We start from the raw sequence: 20,063 nt of genomic DNA on the forward strand, positions 1-20,063 counted from the left end.
TTATTTCAGTTTAACGTTCCACGACTATCCCCTTTAGCTAAGGAAGATGATAATTGAGGGAAGTGAATCATTATGGAATAATTTGTGGAATGAGAATGTAGGAGAAAATGCGAATTCATGGAGAAAATCCATGGACACAATGTTGCAACAGACAGCCGAACGCACAATTGTACAGTGTAGCTTGATTACATATAAATGAAGTTTTCCATTGCACATCTAGTATTGATTACATAGGTATAAATGAAATTTACCATAGGTAATTTCGTATTAAAGTAAGTGTAATGTGTGCTGTGACAATCTATGTATAGAAATTGTCAATCTGCACATCTAGTATTGATTACATAGGTATAAATGAAATTTACCATAGGTAATTTCGTATTAAAGTAAGTGTAATGTGTGCTGTGACAATCTATGTATAGAAATTGTCAATCATATTTTACGGTTAGATATCTCTAGAACAGGCAAGTGGGCACTTGACCTTTCTTTGGTTGCCAGTTCGCTACTTTTTGTAATTGTACATCTGTTAACACTGACATCGACTGAGCAATGATTTTAAAATGGTTGAAATAATCTGTGAATTGTATACACCATTGCCCCTTGGCAATTTGCCTTTTGACTGTCAAAACAACTCACCATTTTCAATTAGGCCAACCATTGTTCGCGGTTGTTCCAACCGATTGTGCGATCATCATTGTTATAACCATGGTCGTCAAAGTATGCCATATCACAAGGTTTCTTATGTCTATCAGTGCGTAAATTTCGACCAAGACATTTCATAGAAAACTTATACCGTAGGCGACCAGCAGCAATCCAGAAGGCTAATCATAAACCAATTTACAGTGTAGATTAGAAGCAAGCAAAGAAATTGTACCACTTGAATTCTGTTTTCTTCTTTATACTGATTGAACCTTGTGGATTAGAAGAGAACGTCTACTAACGGATACAAATGTCTTTTGTCGATCGGATACGTCTTTGAACGTCTATTGATGTATGGTGTCCATCGTAGAGCAGAGAGATGTTGTATCGGGTTGCTTCATCAAGAACGGCATAAGTCCATGGGCTATACTGCACAATGATTCGAGGTCTGAAATATACAAAGATATCTGGATGGGTCCTTGTCTTGCGCTGGAGTAGCATGTGGAAAGTCATATCTCCCGGCAGGCTAGTTTACTCAGATCCCGACCTGATTAGCATTAAGAACTTCTTTAAAATAATAATCAGAATAAGAATAAAGGTCCAGTGTAAGCTTGCCGAAACTTTTGCCCTAATGGAATGGGTCACAACAGTGGCGTAACTAAGAGCTTGGGGGCCACCCCGCAGACAACGTGGCGTGGTGCCCCATCTCTACGTCCTATTTCACGATTTGGTCGCCCGTGATGGCTTGGGCCCCTCGGCAATGCGAAGTCTGCGGAGCCCTTATTTACGCAGGTCTCGATCACAATCCGAATTCTAATTGAAGAACATTTCGTATCATGGAATATAAATTACTGTTTTTATGTATACTTCAATATTGGAAGCTTAAAAGCTTTGAAGCATTCCCCAGTAGCTACCTATTCGCTTTGATTTTGATGCTACGTCTTCTTAAACGTACGAAATGTAATTTTAAAAAGTAAAAGTATATCTTGAATTTTCTTTTTCTAAGTCAGTGGTAGAGCGTTCACCTCCGGTGCTTGGGGTCCCTGGTTCGATCCCAGCTCGCGCCGTGTGGACTTTGTGGTGGACAAACACCGTGCTCGTGGGTTTTCTCGGGGTTCTCCCGTTTCCTCCCACTTTCTTCATTCCACCATTTCATTCATTTCTCATAATCACCGTCTCCTTTAGCCTAACCGGCATAACCGTGGGACGTAAAACTAAAGATTTCATTTCTTTTCTTTTCTTTTTCTAAGACTACACCACATTTGTTTGTTGAATTCGAGTTTAGCGTCCCTTTCAGCAGCGAGATTATATGAGATGTGGACCTGTAGCCTAACATGGAATTGGAGCTGCTCAGTTGTGCAGACGCACATGGTCATCTGACTGTGGTTTATAACGACATACAAGGCTGTTGTAACCTACTGCCTTCACATCGGATGAAATCGCACTGGAAATTAAGCACATGTCAAGTCGGTCATGTTAACTTGAAGAAAGGACACTTATACATGTACGTCTATTCTTCAATACTTTAATACATAATATCTAACATAGTATCCTTACATTTTGTGTGTAATCAACCTTCTAGACTAAGTTAATTTCTATTTTATGTACTACACCTGACAGATGTAAAGATTTGATATCTGAAAATTGACCCATACTAATATATTTTACATTAGAACCACAGTAAAGCTAAACTATGAAAGACTGTGGAGTCTCTTGGCAAGGTTTCTTGTCCTTGAATTTTAGTAGCTGAAAAATGTCTCTTTCAGCATTACCATGTGAAGTTATGGTTAGTCGCAATATAGTGTTTTGTTTACTGACTGTATTTTTACTTGTTTCTCCATCATTAACAGCAGCAACACAAACGAGAAGAGGAAAACAAAGGCATTTTTTGTTGACCTTGAGTATTTGAGTGTCAGTACCCCGTGCATAAAGGAAAGTAACCAACGGCAAAATAACGCTAAACAACTTCTCTTGCGTTGCAACTACGTATTTTCCTTTCCAGTGATCCTCTTATTTTTTTATTTTATTTATTTTTTTAAAGTCTCCATTACTTGCGTCGAACATTCTGAAAAGAAGAGGGGGCACAGTTTTGGGTTTTCCAAAATGGCTATCCGATTCATTTGATTTCGTTCTGGTTTTCAGTCCGTATGACGTCGGGATCCGATTTAAATAGTGTCAATGTAAATGTGACTTTTTTGTTGCTAGCTTACAATAAGTATCAGTATTATGATACACAGGGTGTCTAATAAGGCACTACATAATTTCAAATTATTGTAAACTATTTATTTGGTAACCGATTTTGTTGAAACTGAGGCAATACGTACTTTATTCCTTGAGGTTTTGTTTAAAATTTACATTTCCACGTTATCCCCAGCTTTGTCAAAGCATTGTCTTAAGTAAATTCATTAGTTGGCAACTGCTGACCGTATCTTGATGGTGTATGAAACATTATTTAGCACATTGAAAGTCGTAGCTTTCAATTCGTCCACGTTTGGTAGTTGTCTCTGGTACACCTCTTTCATAAAGAATAAAGTGAAAAGAAGTCAGATCTGCGATGGCTAACCATGTATACCATGTTTTGTCAATTCATAGACCAGAGAAATAATCATACTTCCACTCGCGAACATCATTTGCAAAATGCGGAGTTGCATCATCCTACATAAAAATAAGTTACGCAACATTTTCTCACTGAGAATTACAGAATTCAGTATTGCATGATCTACAGCATTTCGAGATACCTTTCGGTAAGACCAACAACAGAGAATAGCGTAGAACAGCATCTTACTGTTATCTTCGGATGTCCCTGCGTCTTTTTGAACAGTAAATGACAGTTACATATGTTTGTTTAGAAAATGTAACTTGCTCCCGCCAGCGTAAAATACTGTCCCATTTGGCCAAAACAATATGTCAAAAACATGTCAGCAGATTAAATTTTCCTGCTTTGTAGTTGTAGAAATGAGAGACAGTAGTAAGAGTTATATAAACAAATTTGAAGACAGTTACCTAGGATTGTGTATAAGTCTTCAAATATACTGTTTCTCCTTATCTGACAATCTCCGGAACACATTCGTAATATCAGCAATCACGCTGGTATAGAGCCCTCCTTCTATATTCTTTTTGCTTAAATGGTTATGTTTCTACTTAATTGGTTCGTAGGTTATACCCCGTTCCCTTATACTAACAATAAGTATGAATTAAGATACCTAACTTCTCCGTACTTCGGTGTTTTTTCAATTTGCCTTCTTTGTCTACATGCTATTGTTTATAATAAACGACGTGACTGTTTTGGATCGAACTCTGTATATTCTTGCGAGTGTAGTTACATGGTCTGCCAAATTTGATTTGTCAAAGATGGAAACCGAAACCAATGTAAACTGTTAACTTTTCAGAAAGACTGGTGTGCACTGAGATTGACACGAAGTCATTAGTTTTCTGCTTGAAGTGGCTAGCCCGCGAACGAATTAACGATCATACCGCTAGTAAAAACTGCCCTCGCGTGGATAAATATCTAATTACGCTTTTTATATTAATTTGACAATGCTGAATTCAATGGAACTAATGAGACCCGGATTCGATTCCCGGCGGGAGCTCATGTGGTTCGGATTCCACGTTAATCAGTAGGTCCACGTCTCATATAGCCTCGCTGCTGAAAGGGACGCTAAACTAAAATCAACTCAACTCAATGGAACTAATCTTAAACTAATCCGTTCATGGGACCCAGGCCCGTATTTAGGTAAGTGCTAACCTGCGCTCGGGCACAGGGCGGCAGAATTTAGAGGGCGGCAAAATTTTGAAATTCTTTTAAGATTCAAGCACAATAAAGTAATCTGCACAATCCCGCGCAAGAGCGAGAAAATATGTTAATGTGTATAATTCGCTCTAATTACAGTAGTTACTAATTAGATAACTTATCTGATTATTTTTACGAAAAAGTCATCCTCTTCCACTCCCACCCCAAGGGGTAAGGGTGAACTTGAACATCATGAGAATTGATACCGTTAAACTCAGCGACCTCGAAAACTATGAATTGAACACTAATATCTGTCGTTTTCGATTACTTTTAAAATCCTGCCACCTTCCTGGGGAGTGGAGTATAACTTTGAAGTTGAATCAGATTAAAACTGTCACTTTTCATCTTAGCGACCCCAAAAACTATGAATTCAACTCTAATATTGGTCATTTTTAGGGGGAAGGCAAATTTTGTGTGGGGGGCGGCAAATTATTTAGAGCACATAGGCGCACAATATATAAATACGGCCCTGATAGGACCACGAGAAAAATAACCTCGAAGTTGTCGTATCGTTGAAGTATCGTTTATGCCGATAGTAAAAGTGCTCACGCTTCGATACACTTCTAATTACACTAATTTCAGGGTGCTGAATTCAATGAAATTATTTTTAAACTTATACAACCATGGAGTTGGAAGAAACGTGACCTCAGATTTCATCACGTTGATGAGGTTCTTTGATTGAGATTGGTCTAGACCAGGGTTTCTGAACCTGGGGGTCGCGAAAGGGTTTCATAGAGATCGCTAAGATAAGCGGAAGAAATAAATATATTTATAATGGAATACCGGAAAATATTTTTAAATATTATTTTGAATTTTGTTCTGGTAGGCATATTTTTTATTTTTATACATACTGTTAAGAAGAACGAAAAATAGGTCTACTAAATATTTTCAACAGGTGCAGAGTTTTTAAGAATTAAAATTAAATGAAAGAGGTACGATATGAAACTAATGAGAACTACATGTTGAAATACCAGAAAAATACAAATGCAACAAAATCTGCATATTGAAATACAATTAAAAATTGAAAGCTAATGAGATACCTGAGCATGGTGTGATTTCACTAGTGCGGCAATGTCCGGTTCAATATTCGTAACGCACATTATCAAGGCATTAAAAATACTCAATAATTTTTTTAATAACTGTCCGCAAGTGTTTTAAAACCAAAATTAGAAATCACTTTATCTTTTTTATCATATGACCTAAAATCAAGGGATTTATGAAGTTTTAAAATTTTCAAATGGCCTCCATTTTGAAACAGTGTGACGGATCGGATTCGATACTTGTAATACGAATGAACTGACTAAATTTAGTTTTAATCCATCCGCTTTTAGGGAAGTTACTGTATCCACTATATACAAGAAGTGGATTCTACTATTATAGAAATAGATGGATATCGTAAGATCTCCGCAATAGGTATCTTAAAAATCCGGCACAAACTTATTACAAACCAGAATTTATAAGGAAGGTCGCTGGCAAGAGGATGTGATAAAATGGAGGTCGTGATAGAAATTAGGCTGAGAACCACTGGTCTAGACCAAAGACAAATTTAGTTAAATCCAAAGAGTGAAACAGATGTAAACTTTTATTTCTTTGGAACAATTGACAGATTTTGACTAAAATTGGCGTCGACAGTGTTTCAAAGATGACCTAAAAATAAAACTTAACACCGAGCAGGTTTAATAAGGCTCCGCAATAAGGATGAAGATCTCGACCAAGGTCAAAAGCAGAAAAAGTGTAAATTGAGAAATATCTTGACCAATTTGGAGCGAATATGACTTGAGGTTACTGATGGACTACATTTTGGTAAGATCGATCGTGACCGAAGGCTTTTAACCATTTTACAGGAACTATTTGGCATATTTATTAGATTGTCGCGAATAAAATGTCCGCTTTGACGTCTGGGGGTTAAACTCACCTCACCAATACAACATAAGGATGGATTAAAGGCACACTCTAACGTTAAAAACTTAGTACACTTCCAGTAAGCAGGTTTTGGCACCTAGACAGTCAAGAGGCAATGCATTATAAACACAGTCATATGAAAGTGCCCTATAAAGAACAGTTGAAATTTGGTTTGAGATTGAACGAGGCTGAATACTAAATTCAATCAAGACTAAAGGCTGAAACGTACAAATTACTGTAAAAATTGTTTTCATTATACTCGAAGACGAGGAATGGTCAAGAACGGGAGCCACTTAAAGATAATGGATGGCTATTGCAAACCGATCAAAATGGTCATCACAAAATAAACTTGAAAAAAGAAGTAGCCGTTCAGTAATACCAGCTGCGTGCACTGGCACGAGCTTACGTGGAACGTGCTTGTTTATATTCTGTTTCTGCTTACTTGTAATTCATCATCCAAAATAAAATGTAATTTTTAAGTTTAACGTCCTACGATTATGCCGGCTAGGCTAAAAGGGACAGTGATGATAAGTAATAAAAAAATGAATAAAGGGAAGGAAACGGGAGAACCCCGAGAAAACCCACTGCACACGGTGTTTGTTCACCACATAGTTCACTTGACGCGAGCTGGGATCGAACCAAAGACCTCATGCACCAGAGGTGAGCGCTCTACCACTGAGCCACCGTTTCCCCCATCATCCTTGTAATTCATCATAATTTATCAGTCCTTGGTCAGGTGATGTAATATCAATTTGCAATTGAAACTGTATTTTTAAGTAAAGAGAACTTAAGATAAGCAGCCTTTTAGTTATATACCAGAACATAGACTCGGTAAATAATGAGTTTCAAAATTCAGAATTTGGTCAAAGAACAGTGAGCCTCACCTAGAATAGTTGACTACCAAATAATACACTTTTTTTTTAACTCATTGCAAGTAGATTCCAACTGCCCTATCTGTAATTTCTTATATGATTCTACAAAATACTTATCAGATTCAAGAGTTCCTCCGGATGTTTGCGATACATTATGAATTAACTCTTTTCTGTGTGAAAGCATTTAATGATTACGGTATTTCGTATGGTGATATGATCATTTTTTAAAACTTAGTTGTGTCTTCCGGTATTGAGTGTTGAATAAAGAGTATCGATTTGTACTCCTAATTGAACATCATTGTAGTGCAAAATGCTTTTCTGTTAAGTCTCTTTCCCAATTCTGCTTTCAAAGTTTCCCGTATATCTCTCATTATAGAGTTTATGTTGGCCTACTTAAGTGGTGATTTGGTTGAGTTTGGTCGAAGACCAAAAAAATGTCCTTGATCAAGAACAAATATATGTAAACGTTCAGTCTTAATTTATGCCTTTCAACACACTTCATTACCTTTGGATCAAGCACATCATTTGCAATTAGAACGTTTTCTAATACGCTGTCCTTGGTTTATTTTCAAGTACACGCAATTGTTGAATTTTAGACATGCGAGATGACCCCAGAAATACCTGAATATCTGGAAATTTATTTTTAATAACTGGATATCTGGAAATGTGTTTGTAATAACTGAATATCTGGAAATTCATATGTAATAACTGAATTTCTACTACGATACGAGAAATTCCTTTATTAAACTGGCAGTGCTCGTTGTTCAAGGTAGAAAGGGAAGCTTTGCTTATTCTACAAGTACAAATACACATTACCATATCTCTCACTAGAGAAGGAAGTATTGGGAGAAAATCGACAAGTTGTAGTGAAACACTAGGGTGTTAAACGATTAAAAAAAAATGCCAATGTTTTTTTTTTTTTTTTTTCACAGTAATCGGTTTGTTCTGTGCATGCGCGGAGATTTTGTACTTAGCAAATCTTTTAAACTTTCGTATGTCGTTTCATTATAAATCCTATCCATCGATACCGTATGCATCTTTTCCCAAGTCTTTGATGCCTAAGGCGTAACAACTTGTTGAAACCTTGGTCGTTGTACACAGAAAACGTCAACAATTTTATGGATCCCAGAGTGACTCATTGAATTCTGTGGATTGTTATGGAGATTTTTTTTTTTTTAATCTGTTAGAAAAGATCATTGAACTCACTTACTACAGGTTTCTTTTATGTTTAGTTTAGTTGGCCATGAAATCTCCATTTTTAGCTCTTTGACTAGCTGTTTATCTTGGCAGTGTATAAAATGAAGAAAAGGAATATTTACAAGCGATTCACGTATTGGTGCTTCTAATTAGATACGAGATTTGCATTTGTATTTATTATTGACTACAGTGAATAATCATCTATATATATATATATATTACAACTTTACTAATTATGTAGTACATGATGCTGAGTGTGCATTATATTGTTAAAGACTTCGTCGAATAAGCGGAACTGCTTCTTTTCCCCTCGTAGCTAACTTGTTCAACTTGTTTCCATAGCACATGCTTGATTTCCGATAGAAACTAGGCCTGTGCTGGTTTTTGGTGTAATTCCATGTTAGTACATACAAATATGGTTGTGTATTTTCCTCTTCCCACATTGTTGTGCTTATTTGCCTGTACTTTTATCGGTTCTTTTTTTTATTTCTAACAAAAAATCATTAAGCTAAATAAAGCATAGTATTTACAACTAAGTGTACAAGTTTTTAAGCTGATTGGAATTCTAATAGTTTGGTGGTAATCATCTGATATTTTCTCCATACGGTCATAATGAGAAATCTTAAGAATACTTTGACAAAAAAAAAAATACTTACGTGCGTAGAGAAATAATTAGTAACAAAAATAATTGTTTAAAATGTTTACAATAGTGTATTTGGACATAAGTGAAAAGAAAACTAAGTGAAGTTTTTGTTTGTTTGTTTGTTTGCTGATCTTTCTGCCAGCCATTAAAAGCTATTTCCGTTCCAGATTAGAGAACAAATATAACTTTTTTAATGAATTTGTCCTTTACTCTTGATTACACACAGAAAAACTCACATGAGCTGAGATTAAACTTACGACCATTTGCAACAATGATAAGCCTTCTGCTCGGATCCATCATTTTTTTTTTTTTTTTTTTTTTAATCTTTAAATAAAAGCTTTCAATGAATTTTTGTTTGTAATTCCTGATCTTTCTTTCAATCCACCATTAGTTAAGCCAAAATGGAAATTTATGGTTCGTATTACAGATAGTGAATTAATAGTTCGGTACATTAGAACATTGTGCCTAAAATCTGTGCACACTTCTTGAGGAAAAAAAAAACTGTTATTAAATTATCAATATAAGAAGTATAGAAACATCAAAAGATGAGCAGGAAGAAGGCATATTTGCATTTTACAACTGCAAAAGGTATTCAAACTAGTGACCATCAGCTTCTAGACTCTTCTGAGTACGGCGAACTGCGTCAAGAACCAAACTTGTCTCTAGGATTCGATGTGCATAATTTCAGTTAATTCCCGAAATTTTTTACGGTACACTAGGATGTGACCAACAGGCAAAAATTGAAAGATGTCACAGATATAAAGATAACCAAGAAAGTTCTGTAATTTTTTCACCCACCACCTGCAAACATCAATATATCACCTAAGACGTACCCGAAAGATCAAAAATAGTCCTAATCAGCATCGACAACCTTCTGCCAACGTTCTGGAAGGCCATGGATTCTATCGCGGTAGAATTTGGTGGTCCGTGAAGCGAAGAAGGTATCAAGTACATTTTGCACCTCTACTAGGGATTTAAACTAGCGTCCTATAAGGTGATTGTCCAAGGAATGGAACAGGTGATAATCGGACGATGCAATAGTGTTTCCCATCCAAGGCGTAAAATGGTGTCCCGAGTCATCCTAGCCACGTGGGACTTAGTGTTGTCCCGTAGCAGGAGAAGCCCTTTGCGATTCAGAACTGCTGTCTCCAGAGTTTTGATTTTGAATTTTTCTTGAACACGGCTTAATTGCTGACAGTACACAGTTGCATTGATGCTCTTATCAGCTGATAGCAGTTCCCGATGCACGATGCCGCGAGCAGTCTACGAAACACACAGGAGGACCTTCTTCTTGTGGAGTTTTGGAACCAGTTCATGGGATGCTAACCAATGATGACGGCGCTATAGAGCTTCGTACAGGACCCACTTCTCACCACATGTCAACATCCTGTTCAGAAATGGCTTCTTCCTCAGACGAGACAGCGAAGAAACACGGGTGTCTGCTCGCGTTGCCTTCTGGCCCAGAGTCAAATCATGCGGGACCCATCGACCCAATTTGTAGTGCTTCCCAAGTTGATGGAGGTGCTACCGAATGGTTTCTACACTCGCACTGAATTGTAGTCAAAGTTCCTCACATGTGTGGCCATTGGTCGCCTCAATTGCTGCTTGAAGATCTTCATTTTGTACATGTGTTGTTCTTCCGGTACGTGGTGCGTCTTCGAGAGTTACGTCATCGTCCATAAACTTGTTAAACCACCGCTGCGCTGTCCGCGTAGTCACGATACCCTCATCAAAGCCCTGGCATATCTTCCGCCCCGCTGTAGCGGCGTTTGACCTCAGTTTGAACTCGTACAGCATAACCGCCCTTATGACGCTCTGTGGAGGTCCCATGTTCACTCTGTTCTTAGGTAAGTTCACGGTGTAAGTGAGCAGCCACAACCAGGTAGTATGTTGGATATACCCATACCAACTGACCTTCGCCTTATCACCATTCTCATTCAACTCACAGTGTGAGGGCCATTTGAGCACAGGCCTCTACAAAAAGCGACAGGACTTTCTTAGTTACCTGTATAAAATCGGATACATATACAGCTCAAAGTGAGCGTGTTTATGTGTGTGTGTGTAAGTGGAAATGCGGGACATCACATTGTCTAGTTTTTCTTTCAATAGCATTATCATTCAGTATGTAATACATTGTTAAGAGCTCCCCTGTGTCTCAGGCCCAATTGAAACAATAGCACAATAAAATATTAAACAAACGGTAATTATCATATTTTATACGCATATTACATTTTTTGACCTGAATCATTGAAATATTTCGTAGTATATCTATAGTATCAATTTTTCGTATTTTAAGGTAAAATACTTAAGAAGCGTTACCTTTTTGTGAGTCTCTGTATTTTAATTCGCTTCAAATCCGTAATAAAATATTTGGATCACTCGAAGTTGCATTTTGTGTAAGCAGCAATATTTGTTCTTCCAATGCTTCTTGCCCTTTTAATTTTCAAGAACTGCAAACAAGATATTGCAATTTTTAGCTTTAACTTACGGGCATTGATTTTATAAGTGGTAGCTAATAAACATGGTGAGAGTGTGTTGCGGTGTAAGTTGCGGTTTTGCTTTTGCTATTGTGATCCTCTATATTGTAACATCCTTAACTTAATCCAATGCTTTCTCCAATCTGCTCGGGAATCTAAGGTTCATGGGTGAACCATATTCATCACCTACATACTACACCTACATCTTCAAAAAGTTTTGAGAGGAAATCCCTCCTAACATGTCTGGATAGAACATTGCATAATCGGCTATTCCATCTGTCATGGGCCATAACGTTCTTTTCACTAACGCAACCTTTGGAACGACTATCATACTACAGGGTCTGTTCCAAAAATAAGAAGAATGATGTGTTACCGCTGACGCTGATGGCTGGACTGGAGCAATTTGTAGCGAGAAAGATAGAGTTGAGGCCTTGATAAAGCAACATGAACCACGTCAGTTGTCCGCGCACCGTTACAGTGTACGAATCGCTCCTAGACTGAACCCCTGTTCGATTCAAGATGCCATGTTCAATGCAGCAACGATATTGATCATATTTTGTGTTAGGCTTGGAAAAAATCAAGTTCGAAGACCCTCATCATGCTGAAGAATGCTTACGGAGATGAAGCAATATCCTAAAGAATGTTTTTTTGCTGTCACAATATGTTTTGTGAAAGCAGAGAGGAGGCTGCTGACGCGAAACGTCCTAGTCGTAAATCAACGACACAGTGCGACGAAAATGTGCAAAAAGTGAGAGACAAGATCAACTCCAATCGATATTTGTGTATCATACTGTTAGCAGAAGAGTGCAATATTCCGAAAACTGCAGTGCATCACATTTACAGAAGATTTAGCCATGAGAAAGATGTGTGCCAAGATGGTTCTCAAGGTGCTGTGGGAACATCAGAAGGCTGCTCGTATGACAGTCTCGCATGTACTGTTAAACTGCTATGAAAATGACTCGCATTTTGTAGATAACGAGGTTACTGATGTTACTGATGTCGAGACATGGCAGAATCTTCAACTGTGAACCGTTTCTAAGAAAATGGCCTGTGGGCAGATTTCACATCGTCGTAACGACAGAGGTTGAACTTATAGTTTGACCTGTCACCGTTCGTGACTTCTTTGGTGTATCGATATAGGACAAACAGTACCATCAGTTGTTTCTGACTAGCTTTCAAATGCCATCCAATTTGACATGCCTTTCTAGTTAAAATGTTTGATTTAACCCCTGCCTTTCGGGCCCTTCGGGTCATCAGCACTTCAAACAGCTCCCGTAGTATATTCACTTCGTATTAGCAGAAATCTCCAACTCTAATATATATATAATTCTTTAAGGAGGTAGACTACTAAATATTTTTGAAAAGCTGACAATTTTCTTTTGCCCGTTTTTCGTAAGTGGAAAGAGATAATGAAATGTAACTTACCACAATAATAGATAATGCTATTCTACACCTGAAGATACGAATCGAAAGAATAATCAGTGTTGCCATCCGTAGAAATGACAGTGTGTCCAGAATTTGAATTACCCAAAAATCTAGGTTAAGACAGCGACTAGAAAAATGAACTCAACGGTAATTAATGACTTATCATGTTGTCTTGGTTCCTTGTTTACTACTTTTTGAATAATATTTGCACTTATTCTATAATAACTTACATAAATTTTTGCAAAATAAATAAGTTATTACAAAATAAATACACACATTATTTAAAAAGTAGTTAACAAGGAACTAAGACAACATGATAAGTAATCAACTACCGTTGAGTTCATTTTTCTAGTCGCTGTCTTAATCTAGATTTTTGGGTAATTCAAATTCTGGACACACAGTTATTTCTATGGATGGCAACACTGATTATTCTTTCGATTCGTATTTTTAGGTGTAGAATAACATTATCTATTATTGTGGTAAGTTACATTTCATTCTCTCTTTCCACTTACGAAAAAAACAAGCAAAAGAAAAATTGTTAGGTTTTGGAAAATATTTAGTAGTCTACCCCCTTAAGGTAAGAAAATGAAATACAGATAATATTTTTCCATTCATTATATTATTATTATTATTATTATTATTATTATTATTATTATTATTATTATTATTATTATTATTATTATTATTATTATTATTATTATTATTATTATTATTTCAGTATCCTGTCGAAGGTGCAGCTGATCACTGTGCGATGAAGGAAGCCATTCCGAAGATTCCTCGTTCGCTCCCCGAGTCTTGTTCTTCTTCAGCAAAAGATCTGATATCACGACTGCTTACAAGAGATCCTCGCTATAGACTGCGTACTCTCCTGTCTATGAAGAATATCTCCTTCTTTAAAGATTTTAGCTTTGAAGATGTTCGAGCTAAAAAGGTAAAACATTGCTTATTATTGTCGTTATTTTTATTATTTATCTCATGGATCGTTAAGTAGCTAGGTATCGCAATTACAATGCAAAATTGAACTGAGTGATTTCATCAAATATATTTATATGAAGGCCCAGAGCTATCTCTATTTGAATTCTTTTTTAATTTGAAACCCAATAAATTGCTTTTTTGCACTTGAAGTTGTAGAAAAAGTCGTTAGATTCGTTTCCCAGATAGAAGTACACATGTTTTCTATTCCTTTCTCCCTCTTCCCAAGATTTGGTAGTTCTAGAGTATTATTATTCTCTAAAAGCTTTGAATGTTGAAATTAAATCCCTTTTTACTGACAATTATTAATTGTAATTTAAAGTTTGACAACTCACCAAACTTAACATAATGTTCAATTTCACACCGTTACAAAAACTTCAAAAGAAAGTAGAGAATGTTCATACAATATTTACACTTGCTGTACTCCGGTTGAATTACATGACGAGCATAATTAGAGAATTTTGCTCTGTTTATACAGGATTGGTTTGAAGAGTATTCACCGTACGAAAAACCTCACCGCTGTCGTCAATGGTGTTTAGTTGAATCCCTAATATTGTGGACTATCACCCGTTATCAAAGTTTCTATTGGAGCAATCTCCGATGAAGGATGAGCAAGAAAATCAGTCCCACTCCTCTCTGAAATCTCGCAAGAGACTAGCAAGAGTGTGCGGACGTCGATGTTGGAGATGTCTTTTTAATAGGCCAAAGTCACTGAACTGGCATCACGTCTCTTCAGGAATGTCTAGTAACGGAATTAGGAATTCCTAATTACCATTCCATTTCCTGTAGAGATGTTCTGGTGGCCAGTCGTCGCACAGTGGGAGATTTCACCGATCTAGGGGAACTTTATTCATTGTATGATGCACATTTGAATGGTGCAGGTTTTGATGCTTTATGCGATTGAAATATGCGATTTCTTTGATAAAGAATGTTGTTTGTGTATTATTTAGCAAAGAAGTAACACATATGTGAGAAAGGTAAACACGATAGGGCATTACACTAGGTAGTCAGGACAATAAACAAGAGCCTGTGTGTACGCAAAACTGACGGCAAAAATAAGTTCATTAGTCTTAGTCACAGCTCTGTTCGGAATGATCAGAGGAATCATTCACATAAGGCTTTTTTAACAATCGTAGTACCTCGGACATTATGTCTGAATGTTTGGTTTTGGCAGGAGCACATTTACTAGCAATATATGGATCAGAGGTAGTGAGCAATCTATGAATTAAATCGTGTTGGTATTCACTCTAGATAATTTTCTTATAAAGAGGTCCCTATATTTCTTATTGTCCCTGTTTCGAGCTTCCTGTGCTTCTTCGGGAAGCTGGCCTATAGGTAGAATACTCTCCCGTGAAATAGGACTTTGCATACGCTTACGGACATATGATACCAAGAATACTTTTGTAAATACAGTTCCAAAATGCAAAGAGCGCATTCACTAAATATGTATGTATCAGTCGGAAAACCACAATTTCAGCATTCGAAAATAATGGGACATCGCTTAAATAAGTCTACACTTACCCCAGTTATTTCGGACGATTTTTCAGCCTTCCGAAAAAACTTGTGGGCTATATTGCCATCATTGGTATTTCCAGCTTCTTATTTCGGGATATGTACCAATAGTCCGAGCTCACTACGAAATTTTGCTTGGACACGTTTCGTTTTATTATTATTATTATTCCATTTTCATCCGATTTTCTTTGCCTTGTACAGTACATGCTATCCTTTAATGTCTAGGCGGTAGGCAATGTGGAGAATGCATTCCATAAGATGTATCCAAGAATAAGCCGGAGAGAGTCCAAAAGTCAAAAAGTTCAGATCTGCAGTTTTATGAGAAGGAATACTATGGTTATTAATTTCTTTCGGTTTCGCTTCACATAAGTAACACGTTGGCGTAGAAGCACATGAGGATGCAGAATAACACAGTTTTCCATCAATCATACAAAAAATCATCTTAGGGCGAACGGTAAATTCCTTGTCTCCTACAGTGTAAAACTTCAACCGTTTCTTTTGCAAACACAAAACTTGTGGGATGACAGTATCTAGTAGAGGAAAGAGCGGGATTTTGCCAAATGACACAGTTACGATAGTTAGTGACACTATACAGTTGAACAGGGACAATAAATACACCAAACAAACCCTCGTCAGTTGAATGCTCATCTAAAAAGTTTGGCGATACATACTTTATTGCGCACCATCACAGTCCCCCTTAACAACAATGTTAATGTTGCGAACATCGGACAAATTTCGAAACTCATCTTCTTGTGTTTTACTGAGTATTTTTATGGTATCATCAAGAAGGGATTGCACCGGTATGTCAACGGATGTTTCCGTGATTTTTATTTCATCTGGATAAAAATGTTGCTTAGCATCTATAACCTTATCATAGGATGGATACATTTTACAGCCTGTTTATTTTGCCTCATCACGCACGACATTTTACTGGTCTTTCGAAAGATTTGCATCAAGTAGTAACGCCGAAGCTTTATCTTCTGATAATTTCGCCGGAATTGCAGCGCTTGGAAATTTCTTGATTTTCGTACCCCGTGTGGGCAAGAACAACAAATTCATTCTATGTTCTTTAACCTTTCTACTCTGCACTTTTGAGGTACATTTTCGGTCTACCGCGTTTATTTTCAACAGAAGTATCCGTTGGCAGAACAGGCGCTATGTTGAAGTCCATTTCATTTTCCAACCACGTTGTATTGTCTTCTATCAACCTCTCCTGGTGCCGATTGGCTTTGTCCTATTTAACCAGTACGTATATCATTAATACATTTTCTTATTCTTCCTGGCAAACTAGTGGTAAGTTCTACTGCCCCGGTTTCTTCTATTATGCAATTTGTTAAACCTTCCAACCGCTTCGTTGACGCATGTTGTTCCCACACATCTAATATAGCTCGCCATGTAAACACGGGAGACATTTTTACACCACGTCTTCACGTTTTTGCGCAAATTTGCGCAAGGTTTCCCGATTGTTTTCACTTCTAACCTCAATAGGCTTTCAGGTGAATTTAATCCGCAGGCTGAACACCACAGAACACCTACTTAAAACCTTGTTTTTAATTCTCACATAACATTTTTTCCACACGTTCACACACACTTTTTTCCCACGCTATCCCTCAGGAACCCTAAAATGCAGTGCAAAGTTCAAGTGCTCGATCTTCCCTTCGGAAACCCCTAATACTATTATAGTACTGCACTGATCACTCTGTGTAAGCACAGCAGGACACAAATCAAATGAACTGCTAGTATAAAGCGTACCTGTCGTAGGCTCTACGCGCGTGCACTTCGTTGCCTCTTTTCAGGCCATATTTTCAACCGTTGCACACGACCATCGCCCGAATTCATGTCAATTTCATACCAACGGCATATTTAGCTATCTACGGTGTATATCCCAGGTATTCTTTTCTATATTGCATGGTCGCAAAATTGAATAAAGTTCCCTCAGATTGATGAAATCTCCCACTGTGCGTCGGTGACCCCTTGGCGTAGGCAAAGGTGGTTTCATTTTTATTTTAGCCCCCTCTTGAGCAAGATTATACACAAAAATAGACACCCTCCTCTTCGAGAAACTTCTGCGTACGCCACTGCCTGCACCAGTCTTTCTGTTCTTTTTTATCTGGATTTCTAAAGTTATAAATAAAGTATTTACTTATGATATATGAAGAAAAATATTAGAGCCGTTTTCAGGCCCGTATCCAAGTGGGGTTTAGGGGACCGGGCCCCTAAATCTTTACCGGCCCCCCTAAAATTTTCACGGTAGACTTGCAAATGAATCATAATATAGTGATAAACTATAGTATAGTTGGATCGGGCCCCCCTAACTTCTACCGGACCCTTCCTAATTTTTTGGGCTGGCTATCGGCCTGGCCGTTTTTAATAACTCATTCAAACAAACTCACTCCATCAAAACTCCCTTTCTCTAAGCTAATTATATCGCATTTCGTGATTGTTATTGAAATATTCATTTATGAATGAAGACTTATAATCGATTTCGAGAAATCATTCGACAAAATATCAACCCATCTGAAACTGCCTTTTCGGGGGCGCGGTGGCTCAGTGGTAGAGCGTTCACCTCCGGTGCTTGGGGTCCCTGGTTCGATCCCAGCTCGCGCTGTGTGGACTTTGTGGTGGACAAATACCGTGCTCATGGGTTTTCTCGGGGTTCTCCCATTTCCTCGTACTTTCTTCATTCCACCATTTCACTTATCTCTCATCATCACTGTCTCCTTTAGCCTAACCGGCATAAGCATGGGACGTAAAACTCAAAAGATTTTCAAAGATTTTTTTTTTTTGAAACTGCCTTTTCAAGAAAAATAATTACAGCTTGTAAAGGTGATAGTATATAATAGTTATGAAATGAACAAATTTGCTTGAGATATTTTTTGAAAGTCCATAAAACTCGCCTAACTCATTCTGAAATATCTCAGAGAAACTACTTATGTTGTATTTTACGATTGTTAGTAAAATATTTACTTGCAGAATATAAACAAAATCGCTTGAACTATTTTCGAGAAAATGATTCCAGAAAATCTTACTTTCGTTGTTAAACTACCACTTTTGAATTTTTCCAAGAGAAGGTATACGCTTGGAAAAAATCCTGCGGATGTTTCAGGATAAAAGTGTTCTTGTTTAGAATTATCATCATCATAGGCGTGCACACCAAAAAATTTCTGGGGGGGGGGAGACAGTACCTTTCACTCAACATTGTGAGCCGAAATTAAAGAATGCCTGATGGCACTGCAACTCTCCCCAAAATTTTCAAAATGTCACATGACAATTTAAAGTGCTGCAAATTGTGATAAATTCTATCAATAAGGGCACGAAAAATCCTATTTATGGTACTGTTGACAAAATGTATTAAAATTAATGGAATTTTCAGGGCAATGATATTGACTTGTATGTTTCGAGACAGTACATTGAATTTAAGATCAGTGACTGAGCATATTAGTCATATTCATGCCTTCATTTATGGGATGCATTGTTTCCCATTTTGACACTGAAAGTGGACCTTGAAGTGTCCTGTTAAGAAACTCCAACCTACTGATAATATCTTTAGCTATTATGACCCCAAGGAACGTATATCTTTTTCAAAAAGCGCAAAAGCCCATCCTGAAGATGTGTTGGCATTTCCTTCAGTCTTCATCTCTTCCAACATATAAAGAATGTCTTTATAATGTTCAACAATTCCCGTTATTTGACTGAGTCCTCAAATCCACCTAGTCGAACACAAGGGTTTAATGTTTACAATGTTGAGACGGAACCACCGGCATTAGCCTCGATCAGAGGAGAAAATCATGACCTCACTGGAAGTGATTGCAAAAGCAGTACTCCTAGTTCATGCACCCACTGCAAAGTGTTTCTCAGTACCATATTTCTGGCGCACAACGGACATTCTTAATCACAAGATTAGCACAGTGAGCTCCACAATGTGCGTACAAGGAAAGCGATTGCTATTTATATATGATAGATTGAACACCAATGTTTTCACAACTCATACTTCGAGCACCATCGTAAACTTGTCCTCTGAGTTGAGCAATGGGAAGCTGGAGTCTCACCATCGCATTTAGAATAACTCAAGCTATAAACTCACCAGTGGCTTTTGATATACTGTAGAACCCAAGAAAACTTTCATGAGGACAGAGATCTTCATCAACCCACCTGGGACAAATACTTAATTGTTCTTCACCACTCACATCAGAAATCATCACACATGATAGAGAACAGACGAGGGTTTTGAGATTTAATTTTGTTATGTAAAAAAGAATTTCTTGACCCATGATTTCTAGAATTTTGTTCCGGATTTTTATCATTTATGAAATTACATCTCCTCATGTTTAACTCTGCCCAGCTCTTCAGCTGTGGAAAATCTTCAGAGCGAAGGCTCATCAACTGAAAGAAATTCCCGGTCCTGGAGTCATATCCTCTAAATGCGAGTCCTTGGCTCTCAAGATAGCATATACTTGAAATTATTTTTTCGAGACATCCTGGCTTTCAGTTGATCATCTGAAATTTGTCTGTTTAGTTGGTTTTCTATTGGATTTTTTCTCTGCGTGTAGCAAATTCTGAAGTTTCGTGTATACGGAATCAGGGCCGTCGCGTGGGTTGTAAGTGCCTGGGGCGAGAATTCCTAGCCCCCCCCCCCT

The 20,063-nt window shown here is 37.5% G+C and overlaps 1 protein-coding gene across 1 annotated transcript in view; it reads left to right on the top strand.

The window, feature by feature from the left end:
* LOC145694772 (serine/threonine-protein kinase S6KL-like) overlaps positions 1–20,063 on the top strand; it is a 388,845-nt gene that overhangs the window by 353,660 nt on the left and 15,122 nt on the right. The window contains exon 9 of the mRNA XM_081771395.1: positions 13,661–13,873. Within this exon, the coding sequence (XP_081627521.1) occupies positions 13,661–13,873 (213 nt within the window). The remainder of the gene's footprint in view (positions 1–13,660; positions 13,874–20,063) is intronic.

Source organism: Thermobia domestica, chromosome 9, assembly GCF_964235325.1.
Source record: "Thermobia domestica chromosome 9, izTheDome1.hap1.1, whole genome shotgun sequence".
In the NCBI taxonomy this organism is placed as follows: domain Eukaryota; kingdom Metazoa; phylum Arthropoda; class Insecta; order Zygentoma; family Lepismatidae; genus Thermobia; species Thermobia domestica.